This window comes from Lathyrus oleraceus, chromosome 1 (genome assembly GCF_024323335.1).
Source record: "Lathyrus oleraceus cultivar Zhongwan6 chromosome 1, CAAS_Psat_ZW6_1.0, whole genome shotgun sequence".
Lineage (NCBI taxonomy): Eukaryota > Viridiplantae > Streptophyta > Magnoliopsida > Fabales > Fabaceae > Lathyrus > Lathyrus oleraceus.
The window spans coordinates 309,100,671-309,126,811 of NC_066579.1; the positions used below are offsets into that span (position 1 = coordinate 309,100,671).

Sequence of the window (26,141 nt, forward strand, 5' to 3'; positions counted from 1 at the left end):
AGAACTTCTGACTTTTCATTTAAACCCTTATGAATGCTTTTAGCTGATGAAATGCACGACAAAATGGATTGATTTATGCTATGTTGATGCGAGTGAAAACTCAGGGTAAAATTTAGGGTATGACACTATTACCTTAAGACTTTTGGTATGTGGTTTGTCTCTCACAAATGTGTTTCTTTAAAAGAAATCTCACAATGTTCAGTGTTCCCTAGTGAAAAACTACTCCAACACATGGCATCATGAGCCTTTGGATCGAGAAGTAGATCAACTTACTTGTATCGAAAGTCAACGGCACACATGATATCAAGAGCCTTTGGTTCGAGAAATGCACTAACTTACTTGTATCGAAAGCCAACGGTCCCCGTAAGGGTGGTGAGTAAGAAACGTTTTGTTGAAGAGTGTCAACAGCGCCACAAGGGTGGTGAGTAAGAAATGTTTCGTGTGGTACAAGAATTTGTGGAAGTAAGAAGAACTTTCACTTGAGGGGGGATATTATGGACTCACACTTGAGAGAGAGTGTTGAGAATGTAGCAAGTGTGAGTAGCGTGGAAAATAATCTCACATTTGTTGAAAATATGAGGACTTGTGTAACACCCCTTTTTCTATCCCAAAATACTTAACATATAATCAGAGTAAATAAGCACGCATATAAACAAAAGGGCGTCACATCGACGTTTTCAAAAACTAAAAGCTTTCAAAAACCATACATCATTCATCATCAATATACAATACACCTGGTCATTGAAAATAACACATTTCACTTATCATGAATATTCAAGCATATGCGTTCGCAGCGGAAAATAATGAATACTCATGCATTTCATCAAATGATCCATGTCCCATACCATGATCATCTCTCAATAATCTCTTCAAAATCAACTAAAACCATAATCAGAATATCTGGCACTATGGCCTCTCAACAGCAATTGCAAATAAGCATGTTCACAGGTAATAACATAATACTTATCCAAATAAGATACTAGTTCAATACTACCAATCTATCCAGTGTTACATGACCAGAGTATTGACTCATTACCTAGTCTTCAAACTAAAATACGGGAACTCTCCAGCTAATCTCGAGCGAGCTACCGTCCACTTACTTCAACAATACTACTCCTGAGTATCTGCGCGATACCCATGTAAAGATAACATTCAAACAGAAAGGGTGATAATTCAAATCATTATGAAGAAGTATAATAAGGCACAACGATTAAATCAACAATTAAAGGAATTCATCACACTTCATATAACCATGTAAATAATATTAGCCAACATTTATTTCACATGTTTCAAGCACACACAAAACTCAAGGAGTATAATATTCAAACCCAATATTATATTCCCAAAAATACACATAACTACAATTATCACATAATCACATATTTTGCCAAGTTATGTATCCAAACATCATCAAATTCAACTACCATATCTCATACACACATCACAATCACAATAATGCATACACTCAATTATCACATAACTCTAATGTGACTCAATGCAAGACATGTGACTCTATGCATGTGGTACCTCAATGTGAACCCAACGTTTCACCGCTTTCCGATTCAATATCTAGAATCCAAGCCACTACGTCTATTTCCAATTAAGGATCAACGTCTGCTACACCTATTTCCAATTAAGGATCAACGTCTATATGGATCCAACGTTCCACCGCTTTCCGATTCAATATCTAGAATCCAAGCCACTACGTCTATTTCCAATTAAGGATCAACATCTGCTACGCCTATTTCCAATTAAGGATCAACGTTTATATGGACCTAACGTTCCACCGCTTTCCGATTCAATATCTAGAATCCGAGCCACTACGTCTATTTCCAATTAAGGATCAACGTCTGCTACGCCTATTTCCAATTAAGGATCAACGTCTAATACCATGTGAACCCACAGTTTCACCGCTTCCACTATGAAGCCGACCATGCCATGAATGAATGTACAATTACCAATACATATGCAATTAAGATCATCTCTACCATCTTAACATTCCACATATCTTTTTGTGTAAGCCCTAGAGGCCAATACTTTTGGTACTTGTATCGAATTATTTATTAATAATAAAAGGCATTTTCTTTATTATGGTTGATTAATAAAATCCCTAGAATAGATAGTTCGTTTAATGTATTAAGTGTGACTTAATCATGAGAACGCATTAAACATAAGGACACTATTCTTAAAGTATCCGAAGTCGAACTTTAGTGTGAAGTGGGATAACATTAAAGCATTAAGACTATTATGTTTGTAGACTGATGATCACATCTCATGGATCATGGATAAAGAGTTACCAAGTCTTAACCATAGGTATGAATATTAGGAGTAATATTTGTACCGGATTGACCCGCTATGAGAATACTATATATAGAAAGTTATGCAAAGTGTCATAAGTTATTCTCATGGTGATAATAGTGTATACCACTCTTCGACCTGAAACCACTATAGATCCTAGATGTAGAGTCGAGTGCTTTATTGTTGATCCAACGTTGTCCGTAACTGGATAACCATAAAGACAGTTGATGGGTACTCCACAAATCATGCTGATGGACATGAGTGTCCTAGATGGAATTTGCCTATCTTGCGTAACAGGATAAATGTCTATGGGCCCAATATTGAACTGGACAAGGGTGACACGGTTTATACCTTGTGTTCAATATAGACATAAGGGCAAAGGGGTAATTATACACATAATTATTATCACAGGAGGTTTTGTCAGATCACATGACATTTTCGTGACATGGGTAGTAGTGATGTGTTGCTAGATACCGCTCACTGTTTATTATGTTAAATGCGTGATTTAATATAATTGCCAACGTCGCGAAAACCTATAGGGTCACACACAAAGGACGGATTGATGAGAGATAGAATAGTTAAGGAACATCGTAAGGTACGATGTACTTAAGTAGAATACGAAATATGGTAAGGTACCAAATACTTAAGTGATTTTGGCATATTATGAGATATGGGCCAAAATGCACTTAAGTGGGCTTTTTGGCTTGAAGCCCACACAAGTGGTTCTATAAATAAAACCCCTTGGGTAGAAGCAATGTAACTCACTGAGACAGAAAACACAACTGAAGAGTTGGAATTTCGTATCTCTCTCTCTCACTCAAAGCCTTCATTCATAACAGCTAGCACTGCGATTGAAGGAATCCGTTCGTGTGGACTGAGTAGAGACGTTGTCATCGTTCAACGTTCGTGATCGCCCCGTGGATCTGTATCAAAGGTTTTGATCATTATCAGAGATCTGCACCAAAGGTTTGAATCGCCACAAGAGGTAACGATTCTATCACTGATCATGCCCATTCGTAAGGATCACTAAATGGAGAAAATTTTAAATTCCGCTGCGCCTTGGATGGCAATTCTCCAACAGTGGTATCAGAGCCACTTACGAAACCATGAATCTGATATTTGTTTTTGTTCTGTAATAATATGATTAAAGACAGAATGAATCAAAGGTTAAATTAAGATCGATCAAGTTACATATATGTGATATATGTAATCCTGATGCAAAATACATTATATATGATATAGTGTTCTCGTTTCGTTCATTCAAACCCTCAGTGATTGTTTTCCTTTGAGCGATCAATGGTCGTTTGCTTCTTGATCCGACATTAGTATGGTGAAGCAATGACGTGTTGATCAATCATACTGAATTAACAATCGAGATTGTTTGACGGTCTGAAATTGGTGCATCAGGGTTAGTGACGACACAAGGGTTGTGTTGTCAGAGAGTTATGCGATTGGGGTTTGACTGCACAAGAGTTGTGCGTTCTAAACACTTTTCCGAACAGTGTTAACCGGTTAACGCGTATGGTTAACCGGTTAACGCAATACGAAATAATTTTTTTTTTAATTTTCAAACAGTGTTAACCGGTTAACGCGTATGGTTAACCGGTTAACGCAAGGCAGAAAAGAATTTTCTAAAAGTTTTCAAACAGTGTTAACCGGTTAACGCATATGGTTAACCGGTTAACGCAAGGAAAAATTCACCCGTTCGGCTAGAAAAAGTGCTTTGAAGTATCAAATGTTGATACGAAAAACGACGTCAATTTTAAATGAATTGTTCATTAAAATTTTCGATCGGACCCCCGGCTAACTCTGCGTAGTGTGATCGGTCGTCGAAATTTAATTTGATTTTAATTAATTAAAAGAATTAATAATAATAATAAAAGTGTTTATTATTGTCTTGTGGTGATCGGTTATGGCCTTAGTTTTCCTTTATTTTGCTTTGGGTTTTTAAAATACGACCTGCGTGTCGTGCCTCTCTCTTAATCTCCCAAATGTAACTTCTTTTCTCATCTCACTCCCTCGTATGTAAAACGAGTTTCTTTTATGTAAAGTAATGATATGAAGAAAGCAAAGAAGTCAGTGCCAAAGGAGGACAACCTTGAAGATCTTGCTTGGAGAAACTTAGATCGTTGTAGGTTAGCTTAGGTTCTCTCATTGGCTTGGGAGAACAATTGCGCTAGGGGACATAACTCTTTCATTTTGTTTGTATGTATGTTGATGCATGTGAATGTATATTGATGCATGTGAGAGACGGTTTATATGATAAACAAGCCGGTGAGATCAGAATAATTGCAATTCCCTCAAATTAAATATTAAGTTTATGCTTTCCAAGTTTTAACACTCATCAAGACTAGTAATGGATAATGTAGGTTTCGCCTACGCGAGGTGCATGATCTATATATTAGTAAGGTGCGATGGGATAATTGTAATATCCAACTGTTAAAACAATGGGTCAAACTTAACTAAACAAATTATAATAAGATTATATATATGTTTAGAAGCAAGAGTTGGGAATAATCCATATGATGGATTGGAATAAGGAGCTATTCACCCAACTGAAATTTTCGAGAGTTGTATGAGATACAATTGGAAGGAGTTCCTACCTAAATAACATAGTTTTGTGTAATCCGCCTACGCGGACTTAGAACGAAGTGAAATATGGATCTCGACCCACTAGAAGATCTTCCAACGGGATTTTTCGAATCAAATGATGAGGGTCATTTGTTTTGAATAAAATAGTGGGAGCATGTTTAATTAAAGGCCTAATTAAATATGTCAATGATACTTATATTTTCATTAATTCTTATGTAGATTACCATGACAACAAACACCTCTAACAACATCTTGCGATCGATCCTTGACAAAGAAAAATTGTCTGGGACAAATTTTCTGGATTGGCACCGAAACCTGAGGATTGTCCTCAAACATGATAAAAAGCTGTATGTCTTGGAGACACTTGTTCCTGAAGAGGAACCTCCTAGTTCTGCATCTAAGGTAGAAAGAGATGCTTATAAGAAGCATGTCGATGATGCCAATAAGACTGCTTGTCTCATGCTAGCTACCATGAACTCAGAATTGCAAAAGCAACATGAGAACATGTCAGCGTTCGATATGATCGAACACCTGAAGATGCTCTATCAAGAGAAAGCAAGGCATGAGAGGTTTGAAGTCTCAAAAGCCCTTTTTCAAAGCAAATTAGCTGAGGGAGCCCCTGTAGGTCCCCATGTGCTCAAAATGATTGGGCATGTGGAAAACCTTGAGAGATTGGGTTTTCCCCTCGAAAAGGAACTTGCGACTGATTTGATCTTGCAATCGTTGCCAGATAGATTCAGTCAATTTGTCCTAAATTTCAATATGATTGATATGGACAAATCTCTTCCTGAACTGCTCGCCATGTTAAGAACTGCCGAGCAAAATCTGAAGTCAAAAGGGAAGTCCATTCTGATGATCGGAAATGGAAAGAGACAGAACAAAAGGCCCACTAAGCAAGGTGATAAAGGGAAAGGCAAGGAAGTTGCCAAACCCAAACCCACCGTTGCTACTTTAAAACCTAGTGGAGGCATAGCAAAAGCAGGCACCTGCTTCCATTGCGGTAAGACCGGACACTGGAAGAGAAACTGCCCAAAGTACCCGAAAGATAAGAAGAATGGAGTAGGGACTTCAACTTCAGGTATTTTTGTTATTGAAATTAATTTATCTATTTCTGCATCATGAGTATTAGATACTGGATGCGGTTCTCACATTTGTACAAATGTGCAGGGACTAAAAAGGAGTGGAAAAATGGCAAAAGGTGAAGTCGACCTACGAGTTGGTAATGGAGCAAAGGTTGCTGCCTTAGCCGTAGGAACTTATGAGTTGACTTTACCTAGTGGTTTAATAATTCAGTTAGATAACTGTTATTATGTACCTGCAATTAGCAGGAATATTATTTCCGTTTCTTGTTTGGACAAGTTTGGTTTTTCATTCATAATAAAGGACAATTGTTGCTCAATTTATTTGAATGATATATTCTATGCTACTGCACAAATGAACAATGGACTATATGTCCTTGATCTTGAAATGCCTATTTATAACATTAATACTAAAAGGATGAAACCTAATGAGTTAAATCCAACTTACCTTTGGCATTGTCGATTAGGCCACATAAATGAGAAACGCATTTCCAAACTCCATAAAGATGGACTGTTGGACTCTTCTGATTATGAATCATATGAGACATGCAAATCTTGTTTAATTGGAAAGATGACAAAGTCTTCATTCACAGGAAAAGGTGAAAGAGCTAATGATCTTTTGGACCTCATACATACTGATGTATGTGGTCCACTGAACATACCAGCCAGAGGAGGTTTTCAGTACTTCATCACATTCACTGTTGATTTCAGTAGATATGGTTATGTGTATTTAATGAAACACAAATTAGAGTCCTTTGAAAAGTTCAAGGAATTCAAGAATGAAGTACAAAACCAACTAGGTAAGAATATTAAAGCTCTTCGATCAGATCGAGGTGGTGAATATTTAAGCTTAGAGTTTGATGACCATCTGAAAGAGTGTGGGATCCTATCCCAACTCACTCCTCCTGAAACACCCCAATGGAATAGTGTGTCTGAGAGAAGAAATCGAACCCTGTTAGACATGGTCCGATCCATGATGAGTCACGCCGATCTTCCAAACTCCTTTTGGGGACATGCGCTATTGACAACAGCTTACACACTTAACCGTGTTCCATCCAAAAAGGTTGAAAAGACACCATATGAGATATGGAGTGGTAAGAAACCACATATGTCTTACATGAAGATTTGGGGTTGCGAAGTTTGTGTGAAACGACAAATTTCAACTAAGCTTGAGCCCAAATCTGACAAATGCTTATTTGTGGGGTATCCTAAAGAAACAAGAGGATATTACTTCTACAATCCTTCTGAGGGCAAAGTGTTTGTCGCTCGAACTGGAGTTTTCCTAGAAAAGGATTTTATTTCCAAAGGAACCAGTGGGAGGAAAGTAGAGCTTGAAGAAATTCAAGAATCACAAAGCATCGATACACCTATGGAGGAATTAGAGCAGGAAACACAAGTGGTTGTGGAAGAGCAACCTGCTCAAGTAGAACAAGACCAGCGTAGGTCAGGCAGAATACGTCACCTACCTGAGAGATATGGATATCTCATAACAGATCAAGGTGATGTATTACTCATGGATCAAGATCAGCCTGTGACCTACCAAGAGGCCATAACTGGTCCCGAGTCTGAGAAGTGGCTAGAGGCCATGAAATCCGAAATAGATTCCATGTACACGAACCAAGTTTGGAACTTGGTAGAGCCTCCTGTAGGAGTTAATCCTATAGGATGCAAGTGGGTCTTCAAAAAGAAGACTGACATGGAAGGTAAGGTACATACCTATAAGGCAAGACTGGTTGCAAAAGGATATAAACAAATTCATGGTGTTGACTATGATGAAACCTTTTCACCAGTTGCAATGCTTAAATCTATTCGGACTTTACTTGCTATCGCTGCATATCATGATTATGAAATATGGCAGATGGATGTCAAAACTGCTTTCCTTAATGGGAATCTTCTTGAGGATGTATACATGACACAGCCTGAAGGATTTGACATACCAGAAGAAGCCCATAAGATATGTAAGCTACAAAGATCAATCTATGGATTGAAGCAAGCTTCCAGAAGCTGGAATCTTCGTTTTGATGAAACGGTAAAATAATATGGATTCATCAAGAACGAAGATGAGCCTTGTGTCTACAAGAAGGTTAGTGGGAGCATGATCGTTTTCCTAGTATTATATGTAGATGACATATTGCTCATTGGAAACGATGTCCCTACCCTGCAACAAGTAAAGACTTGGTTGGTGAAATTCTTTTCTATGAAGGACCTAGGTGAAGCAGCCTATATATTAGGAATCAAAATCTATAGAGATAGATCACAAAAACTGCTTGGCCTAAGTCAGAGTACATACATGGACAAAGTGCTGAGACGCTTTAATATGCATGATTCCAAGAAAGGATTCATACCTATGCAACATGGCATGTGTCTATCAAAAACACAATCACCTTCAACTAAGGAAGAAAGGGATCACATGAATAAGATTCCATATGCATCTGCAATAGGATCTATCATGTATGCCATGTTATGTACTCGACCAGATGTCTCGTATGCTTTAAGTGCAACGAGTAGGTTCCAATCTGATCCTGGTGATGCCCATTGGGTAGCTGTCAAGAATATCCTTAAGTACTTAAGAAGGACTAAGGACTCATTCTTGATATATGGAGGTCAGGAAGAGTTGGCTGTAATTGGATACACCGATGCCAGCTTCCAGACAGATAAGGATGACTTTAGATTGCAATCTAGTTATGTGTTTTGCTTAAACGGTGGCGTTGTGAGCTGGAAAAGTTCAAAGCAAGATACAGTTGTTGATTCTACAACAGAGGCCGAGTATATTGCTGCTTCAAGTGCAGCAAAGGAAGCTGTTTGGATCAAAAAGTTCATTAGTGAACTTGACATAGTTCCTAGCATTATGGATCCCATTGGTCTCTATTGTGATAACAATGGTGCTATCGCACAAGCTAAGGAACCTAGATCTCACCAACGATCCAAACACATTCTTAGGCGTTATCATCTCATTCGAGAGATAATAGATAGAGGAGATGTGAAAATATGCAGAGTACCTACACTTGACAATATTGTTGACCCACTGACAAAGCCTCTTGCGCAGCAGAAGCATGATGGCCATACTAGATCAATGGGCATTAGGGGTATGCCTGATTGGCTCTAGTGCTAGTGGGAGATTGTTGGTGTAAGCCCTAGAGGCCAATACTTTTGGTACTTGTATCGAATTATTTATTAATAATAAAAGGCATTTTCTTTATTATGGTTGATTAATAAAATCCCTAGAATAGATAGTCCGTTTAATCTATTAAGTGTGACTTAATCATGAGAACGCATTAAACATAAGGACACTATTCTTAAAGTATCCGTAGTCGAGCTTTAGTGTGAAGTGGGATAACATTAAAGCATTAAGACTATTATGTTTGTAGACTGATGATCACATCTCATGGATCATGGATAAAGAGTTACCAAGTCTTAAACATAGGTATGAATATTAGGAGTAATATTTGTACCGGATTGACCCGCTATGAGAATACTATATATAGAAAGTTATGCAAAGTGTCATAAGTTATTCTCATGGTGATAATAGTGTATACCACTCTTCGACCTGAAACCACTATGGATCCTAGATGTAGAGTCGAGTGCTTTATTGCTGATCCAACGTTGTCCGTAACTGGATAACCATAAAGACAGTTGATGGATACTCCACAAAGCATGCTGAGGGACATGAATGTCCTAGATGGAATTTGCCTATCCTGCGTAACAGGATAAATGTCTATGGGCCCAATATTGAACTGGACAAGGGTGACACGGTTTATACCTTGTGTTCAATATAGACATAAGGGCAAAGGGGTAATTATACACATAATTATTATCACAGGAGGTTTTGTCAGATCACATGACATTTTCGTGACATGGGTAGTAGTGATGTGTTGCTAGATACCGCTCACTGTTTATTATGTTAAATGCGTGATTTAATATAATTGTCAACGTCGCGAAAACCTATAGGGTCACACACAAAGGACGGATTGATGAGAAATAGAATAATTAAGGAACATCGTAAGGTACGGTGTACTTAAGTAGAATACGAAATATGGTAAGGTACCAAATACTTAAGTGATTTTGGCATATTATGAGATATGGGCCAAAATGCACTTAAGTGGGCTTTTTGGCTTGAAGCCCACACAAGTGGTTCTATAAATAAAACCCCTTGGGTAGAAGCAATGTAACTCACTGAGACAGAAAACACAACTGAAGAGTTAGAATTTCGTATCTCTCTCTCTCACTCAAAGCCTTCATTCATAACAGCTAGCACTGCGATTGAAGGAATCCGTTCGTGTGGACTGAGTAGAGACGTTGTCATCGTTCAACGTTCGTGATCGCCCCGTGGATCTGTATCAAAGGTTTTGATCATTATCAGAGATCTGCACCAAAGATTTGAATCGCCACAAGAGGTAACCATTCTATCACTGATCATGCCCATTCGTAAGGATCACTAAATGGAGAAAATTTTAAATTCCGCTGCGCCTTGGATGACAATTCTCCAACATCACCATAATTCAACTCTATGAATTATCCATCAATGGTACATATACACATTCATAACAAATACACCATTCACATAATATGCAATTAAGATCATCTCTACCATCTTAATCATTCTACATATAACCATATTCCAACTCTATGAATTATCCACCAATAGTGTATATACACATTCATCATAATTCACTATTCACATATATAAACTAATTATCAAATACACACAATTAGATTTCATCTCAAAATGATTACAGCATTTAAAATAACAAATTTTCACTTTTCAAACAGTGTTAACCGGTTAATGCATAGTGTTAATTGGTTAACGCAAGACATAATGCACTTCCTGGCAGATTTCAACAGTGGTAACCGGTTAACGCTCGGTGAGTAACAGGTTACTGTAAAACAGAGTTAATAGATTTTTAAGCAAGTAACCGGTTAACGCTCGGTGAGTAACCGGTTACTGTAAAACATAATTAATAGATTTTTAAGCAAGTAATCGGTTAACGCTCGGTGAGTAACCGGTTACTGTAAAATAGCATGCAGAATTTTCTGTGTTTTTCATTGTTGTAGGACTTCCGGACCTCCGATTTCGATTCCGTAAAAAGCCAAACGTTCAGAAAATTATAACTCATACAATACTCTAAGTATATAACATTAATTTACAGTTTTAACACAATCAAATCACCACAAATCGAGAATATTCATCAAGACCTAACAATTCCAAAACATACAAAATTAGGGATTTTAACCTAAACATGCTTCTACCCATTGACCCGATCATACTAACCCATAATAATAAGGATTTCCCCCTTACCTCTTCAATTTTCTGGAAACCCTAGCTCCTCTCTTGTTCTTCCCCTCTTCTCCTTACTTTTCCTCTTCTCTTTCTCTATTGCCTTCAAATGATTAAATGAATCCTAATTCTCACTCCCTTCACCTCTTATATACTAGTATTCTATTTGGGCTTAAAACATGATACTTCTAATTTAATTAATAGGCCCAATAAGACCTAATATTTAAATATCTCTATTTAATTCAAATAAATCAAACCAACTCAATATACACACCAAGTTAACGCATAATGTTAATCGGTTAACGCAAGACAAAATGCACTTTCTGGCAGATTTCAACAGTGGTAACCGGTTAACGCTCGATGAGTAACGGGTTACTGTAAAACAGAATTAATATATTTTTAAGCAAGTAACCGGTTAACGCTCGGTGAGTAACCGATTACTGTATAACAGCATGCAAAATTTTCTGCATTTTTCATTGTTGGAGGACTTCCGGGCCTCCGATTTCGATTCCGTAAAAAGCCAAACGTTCAGAAAATTATAACTCATACAATACTCTAAGTATATAACATTAATTTACAGTTTTAACACAACCAAATCACCACAAATCGAGAATATTCATCAAGACCTAACAATTCCAAAACATACAAAATTAGGGATTTTAACCTAAACATGCTTCTACCCATTGACCCGATCATACTAACCCATAATAATAAGAATTTCCCCCTTACCTCTTCAATTTTCTGGAAACCCTAGCTCCTCTCTTGTTCTTCCCCTCTTCTCCTTACTTTTCCTCTTCTCTTTCTCTATTGCCTTCAAATGATTAAATGAATCCTAATTCTCACTCCCTTCACGTATTCTATTTGGGCTTAAAACATGATACTTCTAATTTAATTAATAGGCCCAATAAGACCTAATATTTAAATATCTCTATTTAATTCAAATAAATCAAACCAACTCAATATACACACCAAGTTAATCAATTCCATTATTCATTATATCTCATATCAACTAAATAATTAATTAATACACCAAATTAATTAATATAATCGATTATTATACTACCGAACAACCAATTAATTAATTAACACTCCAAATAAGTAAAATAAAATATAGTAATAATAGTATAATAAATAATTACTAAAATTGAGTTGTTACAACTCTCCCCCACTTAAAAGATTTTCGACCTCGAAAATACCTCAAACGAACAACTCCGGATACGATTCCTTCATCTTATCCTCGAGTTCCCAAGTAATATTGCCATTGGCGACTCCACCCCATATTACTTTCACCAAAGCAATCTCCTTACCATGAAGCTTCTTCACTTCTCGATCTTCAATTCGCATAGGTGATGTATCAACCGTCAAATTATCCCTCACTTGAACATCATCTAATGGAACAACGTGCGATGAATCCGCAATGTACCTCCTCAATTAAGACACATGAAACACATCATGAAGATTAGAAAGTGATGGTGGTAATGCAATTCGATATGCCACTTCACGTACCCTCTCAGAAATCTGATAAGGACCAATGAAACGCGGCGTCAACTTACGCGACTTCAAAGCTCTACCAACACCCGTTATTGGCGTAACTCGAAGAAACGCATGCTCATCTTTCTCAAACTCAAGAGCTTTCCTCCTCTTATCATGATAACTCTTTTGACGACTCTGAGAAGCCTTCATCTTTTCTTGAATCATCTTAATCTTATCCGTAGTCTCTTGAATCAACTCGGGTCCAACCACAACACTCTCTCCCGATTCGTACCAACACAAAGGAGTTCTACACCTTCTTCCATAAAGAGCCTCAAAAGGTGTCATTCCAATACTCGAATGGAAACTGTTGTTATACGTAAACTCGATCAAAGGTAAGAAACTATCCCAATTTCCTCCTTGTTCCAAAACACAAGACCTCAAAAGATCTTCAAGTGACTGAATAGTCCTCTCCATTTGACAATCAGTTTGCGGATGATATGCCGAACTCAAACGCAACTTCGTACCCAAAGCACTTTGCAAACCTTCCCAAAATCTCGAAGTGAACCTCGGATCTCTATCCGAAACAATGCTCGACGGAATACCATGCAAATACACAATCCTCTTGATGTACAACTTAGCAAGTCTCTCCATCGAATAATCCATCCTCATTGGAATAAAATGAGCATATTTCGTCAACCTGTCCACAACGACCCAAATCGCCTCACAATTACTCGATGTCCTCGGCAAACCCGAAACAAAATCCACAGAGACACTATCCCACTTCCACTCGGGAATAGATAACGGTTGCATCAAACAAGACGGCTTTTGATGTTCAATCTTTGACTTTTGACAAGTCAAACATGAATACACAAATTCCGCTACATCCTTCTTTATACCTTGCCACCACAACATCTTTCTCAAGTCTTGATACATTTTAGTAGCACCAGGATGAATACTCAGACCACTTCTATGCCCTTCCTCAAGAATCCTCTTTCTCAAAACCGCAACATCCGGAACACAAACTCGGCACCATCTTGCACCGATTCATCAACTTGCTTAGGAGACACAACCAATCTTCCTTAGCACCAACCTCAGGAAAAATAACAGTCTTCTCGAAACAGTTGATATACACCCGATTAAATTCTAACCAACCTCATCCTCGAATCCGACCTCTCTTCGGGTTCAGGAAAGCACAACATTCTCAAAACAGGTTAACTAGCCAACGCCGCACTCTTGCATGCAACAACATAATGTCCAAGCTAGATACAATTGGAACATCCAAGAGAAGCAGACGCTTCTCCCCCACTTATTTCATTCCCATCCTGCCAATGGAGAATAAAACAAGCATCGACAGTGTTCTCACACACATGTCGCATACTAGGGAACAAACATAATTAAACAACCTGGCCGGACGGACCGACCTGCTCTGATACCACTTATGTATCAGATACACAAATCAAATACAACGGGATTGAAAACCCTAACGACTATTGACCAACTGGTCGACCATGCTCTGATACCACTAATGTAACACCCCTTTTTCTATCCCAAAATACTTAACATATAATCAGAGTAAATAAGCACGCATATCAACAAAAGGGCGTCACATCGACGTTTTCAAAAACTAAAAGCTTTCAAAAACCAAACATCATTCATCATCAATATACAATACACCTGGTCATTGAAAATAACACATTTCACTTATCATGAATATTCAAGCATATGCGTTCGCAGCGGAAAATAATGAATACTCATGCATTTCATCAAATGATCCATGTCCCATACCATGATCATCTCTCAATAATCTCTTCAAAATCAACTAAAACCATAATCAGAATATTTGGCACTATGGCCTCTCAACAGCAATTGCAAATAAGCATGTTCACAGGTAATAACATAATACTTATCCAAATAGGATACTAGTTCAATACTACCAATCTACCCAGTGTTACATGACCAGAGCATTGACTCATTACGTAGTCTTCAAACTAAAATATGGGAACTCTCCGACTAATCTCGAGCAAGCTACCGTCCACTTACTTCAGCAATACTACTCCTGAGTATCTGCGTGATACCCATGTAAAGGTAACATTCAAACAGAAAGGGTGAGAATTCAAATCATTATGAAGAAGTATAATAAGACACAATGATTAAATCAACAATTAAAGGAATTCATCACACTTCATATAACCATGTAAATAATATTAGCCAACATTTATTTCACATGTTTCAAGCACACACAAAACTCAAGGAGTATAATATTCAAACTCAATATTATATTCCCAAAAATACACATAACTACAATTATCACATAATCACATACTTTGCCAAGTTATGTATCCAAACATCATCAAATTCAATTACCATATCTCATACACACATCACAATCACAATAATGCATACACTCAATTAATACATAACTCTAATGTGACTCAATGCAAGACATGTGACTCTATGCACGTGGTACCTCAATGTGAACCCAACGTTTCACCGTTTTCCGATTCAATATCTAGAATCCAAGCCACTACGTCTATTTCGAATTAAGGATCAACGTCTTCTACGCCTATTTCCAATTAAGGATAAACGTCTATATGGACCCAACGTTCCACCGCTTTCCGATTCAATATCTAGAATCGAAGTCACTACGTCTATTTCCAATTAAGGATCAACGTCTGCTACGCCTATTTCCAATTAAGGATCAACGTCTATATGAACCCAACGTTCCACCGCTTTCCGATTCAATATGTAGAATCCAAGCCACTACGTCTATTTCCAATTAAGGATCAACGTCTGCTACGCCTATTTCCAATTAAGGATCAACGTCTAATACCATGTGAACCCACAGTTTCACCGCTTCCACTATGAAGCCGACCATTCCATGAATGAATGTACAATTACCAATACATATGCAATTAAGATCATCTCTACCATCTTAACATTCCACATATCACCATAATTCAACTCTATGAATTATCCACCAATGGTACATATACACATTCATAACAAATACACCATTCACATAATATGCAATTAAGATCATCTCTACCATCTTAATCATTCTACATATAACCATAATTCAACTCTATGAATTATCCATCAATATTATATATACACATTCATCACAATTCACTATTCACATATATAAACTAATTATCAAATACACACAATTAGATTTCATCTCAAAATGATTACATCATTTAAAATAACAATTTTTCACTTTTCAAACAGTGTTAACCGATTAACGCATAGTGTTAATTGGTTAACGCAAGACAGAATGCACTTCCTGGCAGATTTCAACAGTGGTAACTGGTTAACGCTCGGTGAGTAACAGGTTACTGTAAAACAGAGTTAATAGATTTTTAAGCAAGTAACCGGTTAACGCTCGGTGAGTAACCGGTTACTGTAAAACATAATTAATAGATTTTTAAGCAAGTAATCGGTTAACGCTCGGTGAGTAACCGGTTACTTTAAAATAGCATGCATAATTTTCTGCATTTTTCATTGTTGTAGGACTTCCGGACCTCCGATTTTGATTCCGTAAAAAGCCAAACGTTCAGAAAATTATAACTCATACAATACTCTAAGTATATAACATTAATTTACAGTTTTAACACAATCAAATCACCACAAATCGAGAATATTCATCAAGACCTAACAATTCCAAAACATACAAAATTAGGGATTTTAACCTAAACATGCTTCTACCCGTTGACCCGATCATACTAACCCATAATAATAAGGATTTCTCCCTTACCTCTTCAATTTTCTGGAAACCCTAGCTCCTCTCTTGTTCTTTCCCTCTTCTCCTTACTTTTCCTCTTCTCTTTCTCTATTGCCTTCAAATGATTAAATGAATCCTAATTCTCACTCCCTTCACCTCTTATATACTAGTATTCTATTTGGGCTTAAAACATGATACTTCTAATTTAATTAATAGGCCCAATAAGACCTAATATTTAAATATCTCTATTTAATTCAAATAAATCAAACCAACTCAATATACACACCAAGTTAATCAATTCCATTATTCATTATATCTCATATCAACTAAATAATTAATTAACACACCAAATTAATTAATATAATCGATTATTATACTACCGAACAACCAATTAATTAATTAACACTCCAAATAAGTAAAATAAAATATAGTAATAATAGTATAAGAAATAATTACTAAAATTGGGTTGTTACAACTCTCCCCCACTTAAAAGATTTTCGGCCTCGAAAATACCTCAAACGAACAACTCCGGATACGATTCCTTCATCTTATCCTCGCGTTCCCAAGTAATATTGTCATTGGCGACTCCGCCCCATATTACTTTCACCAAAGCAATCTCCTTACCACGAAGCTTCTTCACTTCTCGATCTTCAATTCGCATAGGTGATGTATCAACCATCAAATTATCCCTCACTTGAACATCATCTAATGGAACAACATGCGATGGATCTGCAATGTACCTCCTCAATTGAGACACATGGAACACATCATGAAGATTAGAAAGTGATGGTGGTAATGCAATTCGATATGCCACTTCACGTACCCTCTCAGAAATCTGATAAGGACCAATGAAACGCGGCGTCAACTTACGCGACTTCAAAGCTCTACCAACACCCGTTATTGGCGTAACACGAAGAAACGCATGCTCATCTTTCTCAAACTCAAAAGCTTTCCTCCTCTTATCATGATAACTCTTTTGACGACTCTGAGAAGCCTTCATCTTTTCTTGAATCATCTTAATCTTATCCGTAGTCTCTTGAATCAACTCAGGTCCAACCACAACACTCTCTCCCGATTCGTACCAACACAAAGGAGTTCTACACCTTCTGCCTTAAAGAGCCTCAAAAGGTGTCATTCCAATACTCGAATGGAAACTGTTGTTATACGTAAACTCGATCAAAGTTAAGAAACTATCCCAATTTCCTCCTTGTTCCAAAACACAAGACCTCAAAAGATCTTCAAGTGACTGAATAGTCCTCTCCGTTTGACCATCAGTTTGCGGATGATATGCCGAACTCAAACGCAACTTCGTACCCAAAGCACTTTGCAAACCTTCCCAAAATCTCGAAGTGAACCTCGGATCTCTATCCGAAACAATGCTCGACGGAATACCATGCAAACACACAATCCTCTCGATGTACAACTTAGCAAGTCTCTCCATCGAATAATGCATCCTCATCGGAATAAAATGAGCACATTTCGTCAACCTGTCCACAACGACCCAAATCGCCTCACAATTACTCAATGTCCTCGGCAAACCCGAAACAAAATCCATAGAGATACTATCCCACTTCCACTCGGGAATAGATAACGGTTGCATCAAACCAGACGGCTTTTGATGTTCAATCTTTGACTTTTGACAAGTCAAACATGAATACACAAATTCCGCTACATCCTTCTTCATACCTTGCCACCAAAACATCTTTCTCAAGTCTTGATACATTTTAGTAGCACCAGGATGAATACTCAGACCACTTCTATGCCCTTCCTCAAGAATCCTCTTTCTCAAATCCACAACATCCGGAACACAAACTCGATCACGACACCTCATGATACCATTCTCATCAATCCGAAAGTCACCACCTTTACCTTGATTAATCAATGTCATAACATCGACCAATTTCAAATCTGACTTCTGACCTTCTCTAATCTCATTAAGAATGCCACACGTAAGCTTCGACATACCATGCTTAACACACGAAGACGTCGCTTCACAAACCAAACTCAAATCTCTAAATTGCTCCAACAATTCAAACTCTCGAATCATCAACATAGACATGTGCAATGACTTCCTACTCAATGCATCGGCTACAACATTCGCCTTTCCAGGATGATAATTCAAACCAAAATCATAATCTTTCAAGAATTCCAACCATCTTCTTTGCCTCATATTCAATTCTTTCTGATCGAACAAGTACTTCAAACTCTTGTGATCACTAAACACATCAAATCTCGATCCAAACAAATAATGCCTCCAAAGCTTCAACACAAACACAACGGCGACCAACTCTAAATCGTGCGTCGGATAATTCCTCTCATGAACTTTAAGTTGCCTTGAAGCATAAGCTACCACTTGCCCCTTTTGCATCAGAACACCTCCTAAACCCAACAAACTATTGGCAATTCTTAAATCATCCTCTTCTCACGAAGATCCAAAGTTGCCAACAACATAAACAACTCGGCACCATCTTGCACCGATTCATCAACTTGCTTAGCAGACACAACCAATCTTCCTTAGCACCAACCTCAGGAAAAATAACAGTCTTCTCGAAACAGTTGATATACACCCGATTAAATTCTAACCAACCTCATCCTCGAATCCGACCTCTCTTCGGGTTCAGGAAAGCACAACATTCTCAAAACAGGTTAACTAGCCAACGCCGCACTCTCGCATGCAACAACATAATGTCCAAGCTAGATACAATTGGAACATCCAAGAGAAGCAGACGCTTCTCCCCCACTTATTTCATTCCCATCCTGCCAATGGAGAATAAAACAAGCATCGACAGTGTTCTCACACACATGTCGCATACTAGGGAACAAACATAATTAAACAACCTGGCCGGACGGACCGACCTGCTCTGATACCACTTATGTATCAGATACACAAATCAAATACAACGGGATTGAAAACCCTAACGACTATTGACCAACTGGTCGACCATGCTCTGATACCACTAATGTAACACCCCTTTTTCTACCCCAAAATACTTAACATATAATCAGAGTAAATAAGCACGCATATCAACAAAAGGGCGTCACATCGACGTTTTCAAAAACTAAAAGCTTTCAAAAACCAAACATCATTCATCATCAATATACAATACACCTGGTCATTGAAAATAACACATTTCACTTATCATGAATATTCAAGCATATGCGTTCGCAGCGGAAAATAATGAATACTCATGCATTTCATCAAATGATCCATGTCCCATACCATGATCATCTCTCAATAATCTCTTCAAAATCAACTAAAACCATAATCAGAATATTTGGCACTATGGCCTCTCAACAGCAATTGCAAATAAGCATGTTCACAGGTAATAACATAATACTTATCCAAATAGGATACTAGTTCAATACTACCAATCTACCTAGTGTTACATGACCAGAGCATTGACTCATTACGTAGTCTTCAAACTAAAATATGGGAACTCTCCGACTAATCTCGAGCGAGCTACCGTCCACTTACTTCAGCAATACTACTCCTGAGTATCTGCGTGATACCCATGTAAAGGTAACATTCAAACAGAAAGGGTGAGAATTCAAATCATTATGAAGAAGTATAATAAGACACAATGATTAAATCAACAATTAAAGGAATTCATCACACTTCATATAACCATGTAAATAATATTAGCCAACATTTATTTCACATGTTTCAAGCACACACAAAACTCAAGGAGTATAATATTCAAACTCAATATTATATTCCCAAAAATACACATAACTACAATTATCACATAATCACATACTTTGCCAAGTTATGTATCCAAACATCATCAAATTCAATTACCATATCTCATACACACATCACAATCACAATAATGCATACACTCAATTAATACATAACTCTAATGTGACTCAATGCAAGACATGTGACTCTATGCACGTGGTACCTCAATGTGAACCCAACGTTTCACCGCTTTCCGATTCAATATCTAGAATCCAAGCCACTACGTCTATTTCGAATTAAGGATCAACGTCTTCTACGCCTATTTCCAATTAAGGATAAACGTCTATATGGACCCAACGTTCCACCGCTTTCCGATTCAATATCTAGAATCGAAGTCACTACGTCTATTTCCAATTAAGGATCAACGTCTGCTACGCCTATTTCCAATTAAGGATCAACGTCTATATGAACCCAACGTTCCACCGCTTTCCGATTCAATATGTAGAATCCAAGCCACTACGTCTATTTCCAATTAAGGATCAACGTCTGCTACGCCTATTTCCAATTAAGGATCAACGTCTAATACCATGTGAACCCACAGTTTCACCGCTTCCACTATGAAGCCGACCATTCCATGAATGAATGTACAATTACCAATACATATGCAATTAAGATCATCTCTACCATCTTAACATTCCACATATCACCATAATTCAACTCTATGAATTATCCACCAATGGTACATATACACATTCATAACAAATACACCATTCACATAATATGCAATTAAGATCATCTCTACCATCTTAATCATTCTACATATAACCATAATTCAACTCTATGAATTATCCATCAATATTATATATACACATTCATCACAATTCACTATTCACATATATAAACTAATTATCAAATACACACAATTAGATTTCATCTCAAAATGATTACAGCATTTAAAATAACAAATTTTCACTTTTCAAACAGTGTTAACCGGTTAATGCATAGTGTTAATTGGTTAACGCAAGACAGAATGCACTTCCTGGCAGATTTCAACAGTGGTAACCGGTTAACGCTCGGTGAGTAACAGGTTACTGTAAAACAGAGTTAATAGATTTTTAAGCAAGTAACCGGTTAACGCTCGGTGAGTAACCGGTTACTGTAAAACATAATTAATAGATTTTTAAGCAAGTAATCGGTTAACGCTCGGTGAGTAACCGGTTACTGTAAAATAGCATGCAGAATTTTCTGTGTTTTTCATTGTTGTAGGACTTCCGGACCTCCGATTTCGATTCCGTAAAAGGCCAAACGTTCAGAAAATTATAACTCATACAATACTCTAAGTATATAACATTAATTTACAGTTTTAACACAATCAAATCACCACAAATCGAGAATATTCATCAAGACCTAACAATTCCAAAACATACAAAATTAGGGATTTTAACCTAAACATGCTTCTACCCATTGACCCGATCATACTAACCCATAATAATAAGGATTTCCCCCTTACCTCTTCAATTTTCTGGAAACCCTAGCTCCTCTCTTGTTCTTCCCCTCTTCTCCTTACTTTTCCTCTTCTCTTTCTCTATTGCCTTCAAATGATTAAATGAATCCTAATTCTCACTCCCTTCACCTCTTATATACTAGTATTCTATTTGGGCTTAAAACATGATACTTCTAATTTAATTAATAGGCCCAATAAGACCTAATATTTAAATATCTCTATTTAATTCAAATAAATCAAACCAACTCAATATACACACCAAGTTAATCAATTCCATTATTCATTATATCTTATATCAACTAAATAATTAATTAACACACTAAATTAATTAATATAATCGATTATTATACTACCGAACAACCAATTAATTAATTAACACTCCAAATAAGTAAAATAAAATATAGTAATAATAGTATAAGAAATAATTACTAAAATTGAGTTGTTACAACTTGAACATTTATAAGTGAGAGAACACATCCACCTATTACTTAAAATTTTAGGTGAGTATGTGGTGTGTCTCTTACAAAGATGTTGCTCTAAAAGAAGAAATCACATAATATATGAGGCTCTCTAGTGATAAACTATCCCAACATAGGATACTAACATTTATATTTCCTAGTTATTTATTTCCTAGTTATTTGCTTGATCACCAACCAGTTTAATTAACTCATTTTCAATATATATATATATATATATATATATATATATATATATATATATATATATATATATATATATATATATATATATATATATGATATTCAAATTTCCAAATCATTCTCTTCAGAGCTAACGATAATTACACGAACTCTAGATTCGTTAAACATCAATGTTCATGGTTTGACATAGATAACACATGTTTGTTCAACTATAAAGTCTAAATTAGTCCAAAGAAAAAGAAACAAGAATTTAATCTGTCGGTTTTTCAGGATTGTTGGTTCGCCAATTTTTACCGATTTTAGTTGGTTCTGACCGACTCTCACTGGTTTAAATAGTTTATTCGATCCACTAATCAAATCAAATTGATGGCCCTTTCAATTTACGATTCAACCGACTCATCTAATACAAATGTCACCAATCACCATCTCTCAAATTTCTATCTCATTCTTATATTTGTTAATTCTTAATATTTGACAGACGATTTTCATTAGAAATGTATAACTTTATACAATATTATTTTTAATTTTAAATATAATTTAATTCATAATTTTTTTTTATATTCAACAACATCAAATTATAATGTCTAGACATGTATTTCAAATAAGCTCTCGTCAAAGTTAAGGAAGTGAAAATTTTCAAAAACAAAAATCAATTTAAATTTCACACTCCCCATTTTAATTTGTTGTCAAAATTATTGATATTATTAAAGAATATTTGTTTTAGCGTTAAACAAAATATGTATCTTCAAAAAAAAAAATTTTAAAATTTTAAAATATTAAATGTTTTTTAAAATTTACTTTTTATAAGTTAAAAAATTAATTTTGACATCCGGTAATATAAATATATATTATTGAAGTTAAAAATATAATCAAAATTATATTATTTTTAAAAAATATATATCTCAAGACCAATTTTAAATACTTAACAAAAATCATAAAAAGATAAAATATCTAAAATAATATTTTAAAAAAAATTATTTAGATTAACTTTTAGAGATTAATTGTTATGCACTGTCAGTGTAAAAAAATTTACACTATCAATACATCACAATCATTCGTTTGTGATATTTTACATGTGATTATAAAAAAAATCAAAGTTCTCTAAAAAAATTAATGGTTGTAATTGACTGACAGTGTAAAATATCTTTATTTGATACTTTTGTTAAAAAAAATAACTAAAATATGTAAAACTATAAAAATTATTTAAATTTTAGAAACGTAGATGAAAGGAACATATTCTTACCGATAAAGAGAGGTATCAAAGGTTGTTGAGACTTGAGAGACATATCTACCAAATTCATGCAGAACCAAATATTGTAAGGTTGAGAAAAGATAATGTGCTCTGGCGGTATTTTTTGAGATTTTTTCATGGTAACAAAATCCTTCTTTTTACCGTTATTTACCTAACTCAGTTGTGACTCTCCCTAGGACAGCCGCCCCGGTTTCTGTTTCGTGGAACCTGAACCCAAGACTTCTGAAGCTTTTTGCATGGTCTCGTGACTTCAACCTGAATATTCAGGTTCAAACCTCTGTGCAAGTTTGGTTACACACTTTTTGTCTTGCTCAAGAATATTGGCACCCCAAAATCATGTTTGTCATCGCCAGCAGTGTTGGAACACCGATTTGTACTGATACAATCACCAATAATTCAATCTTTTATGGAAACTTCGGTCATTTTTCAAGGGTTCTTCTAGACATCAACTTGATGAATGAGCTAAGATATAAAGTGTTGTTACATAACTTTGGATCACAAGGAGGATGAGTTGATTTGGAGTCACTCTCCTTAGATAAAATTAATAATTACTTTTAATAACATTAAAAAGATACCATGTAAATCTCATTTTACTTATTATGAAATGATGTTAAAATATTGGGAAAATACATTGATGTCCTCCTAAAGTCTCTTTGGAAAAGATCTCAATCCCCCTCCTTGTCATACTTGAAGGGACCACATAGTGGTGAATGCAATATTGGTAAACTATTGACAGCTATTATATTTGTCGACCACCACCTAGTTAATAATCATGGCTGACATGTACACGTGTGAAGGTTATGGCCTAACATGTCTGGATACCACCGCTTGCAACTGTTAGCCCACCACCATTTTTCTTGGACGTGCCTTAAGCTTTTATATATCATCTGTAAATCGTTTTCCTTTCTGTAATTTTATTTTAAGTCCTACAAATAGAGACATAATCTTTCTATATCAATACACAAAACACATTCAGATCAATTCTTCTAATTCTCTAGAGAATAGAGAAACATGAAGGCTTCAATCTTAGCATTCTGCATCATTTATTTAGCTTTCATTTGCAAAACTATTGCAGCACCTGAACCAGTTCTTGACGTCTCAGGTAAGAAACTGATAACAGGTGTCAAATATTACATTTTACCAGTCATTAGAGGCAAAGGTGGTGGTTTAAATGTCGCAAATGTAAACAACCTCAACAGCAACAATAATACATGTCCCCTTTATGTTGTTCAAGAGAAGCTTGAAGTAAAGAATGGTGGAGCAGTTACTTTCACACCTTATAATGCTAAGCAAGGTGTGATTCTAACCTCAACTGATCTCAACATCAAGTCCTATGTAACAAAAACTACTTGTACTCAATCACAAGTTTGGAAGCTTCTTAAAGTTTTGTCAGGGGTGTGGTTTTTGAGTACTGGGGGTGTAGAAGGTAATCCAGGTATTGATACAATTGTGAATTGGTTCAAGATTGAGAAAGCTGGTAAAGATTATGTGTTTTCTTTTTGTCCTTCAGTTTGTAAGTGTCAGACTTTGTGTAGGGAATTAGGGTTGTATGTTGATGATAATGGGAATAAGCACTTAGCTCTTAGTGATCAAGTTCCATCATTTACGGTTGTGTTTAAAAGGGCTTAAGTGAAACATCACTACAATACCCAAAATGTTATGCACTTATATATGCATACAGGGGTTATATTGAAGGAATAATATCACTGATCTGTGCTCTACTTTATTTATGTTATTTGTATTTCACTTCAATAAAGAGTTTCACTTTATATTTGACTCTACCTTCATTTTCTTAATAAAAAAATAGAATCAGAGAACGTAATTCTTAGTCTAACTAATGTGTTAAACGGTGTATATTCAACAAGAGAAACAATAGGCCGAACTTGAGTATTTGTTCTTGATTTTAGTATTCATTCCCTATAGGCAAGAGTAGTGAATTACGGTGCTATCTTGCTATAGCGGAATAGAGCGGAGACCGACTGTTATAGAAAGAGTCTTAGTAGGTTATAATAGAGTAGTTTTGTATTCTGTTAGTATATTTGTATTTCTGTTAGTCTAGCATTGCTGAGCTGTTAGGTTGTTATAACAGACTCAGTCAGTTAAGCTAAGCAAGTCCATATATAAATACATAAACCCTCTGTATCAAGAAGAAAAGAATACAATGAGAAATTCTTTCCTTATTCCAATTCTCTAATTCTATCATGGTATCAGAGCATCCAAAGACTTTAAGGTTAGAATAATCAGGTGGTTTGTTAAGGAGTTTATAGTAAGGAGAATAATTGTCAAGTGTAGGGCTGAGAATTCTGTTGATGAGATAGGCTGCTGTAACAAAGGCATGATCCCAAAACTTTAAAGGGAGGGTGGATTGGGCTAGGAGAGTTAAACCAGTCTCAACAATGTGCCTATGCTTACGTTCAACAAGACCATTTTGGTGGTGTGTATGGGGACAAGTGAACCGATGGACAATACCTAACTCAGTGAGATGCTTGGTGAGAGGCCTAAACTCTCCTCAGGTGAAGCTTTCTCACCTTATCTCTGTAAAGCTTGACGATAAAAATTTCAAACAATGGAAGCAACAAATTGACGGAGTCGTTCGCGGTCATCGTCTT

At 36.2% G+C, this 26,141-nt stretch overlaps 1 protein-coding gene across 1 annotated transcript; it reads left to right on the forward strand.

Moving 5' to 3' along the window:
• The first annotated feature begins 24,337 nt into the window (after window positions 1–24,337).
• On the forward strand, window positions 24,338–25,313 carry LOC127132512 (kunitz trypsin inhibitor 5). Its single transcript, XM_051061474.1, has one exon. It carries the CDS (start codon window positions 24,544–24,546, stop codon window positions 25,159–25,161), a length of 618 nt encoding a protein of 205 aa, XP_050917431.1. The 5' UTR covers window positions 24,338–24,543; the 3' UTR covers window positions 25,162–25,313.
• The last annotated feature ends 828 nt before the right edge of the window (window positions 25,314–26,141 follow it).

Bases quoted from the DNA above. Each gene is read 5' to 3' on its own strand.
- LOC127132512 (XM_051061474.1), top strand. From the start codon at position 24,544: ATGAAGGCTTCAATCTTAGCATTCTGCATCATTTATTTAGCTTTCATT.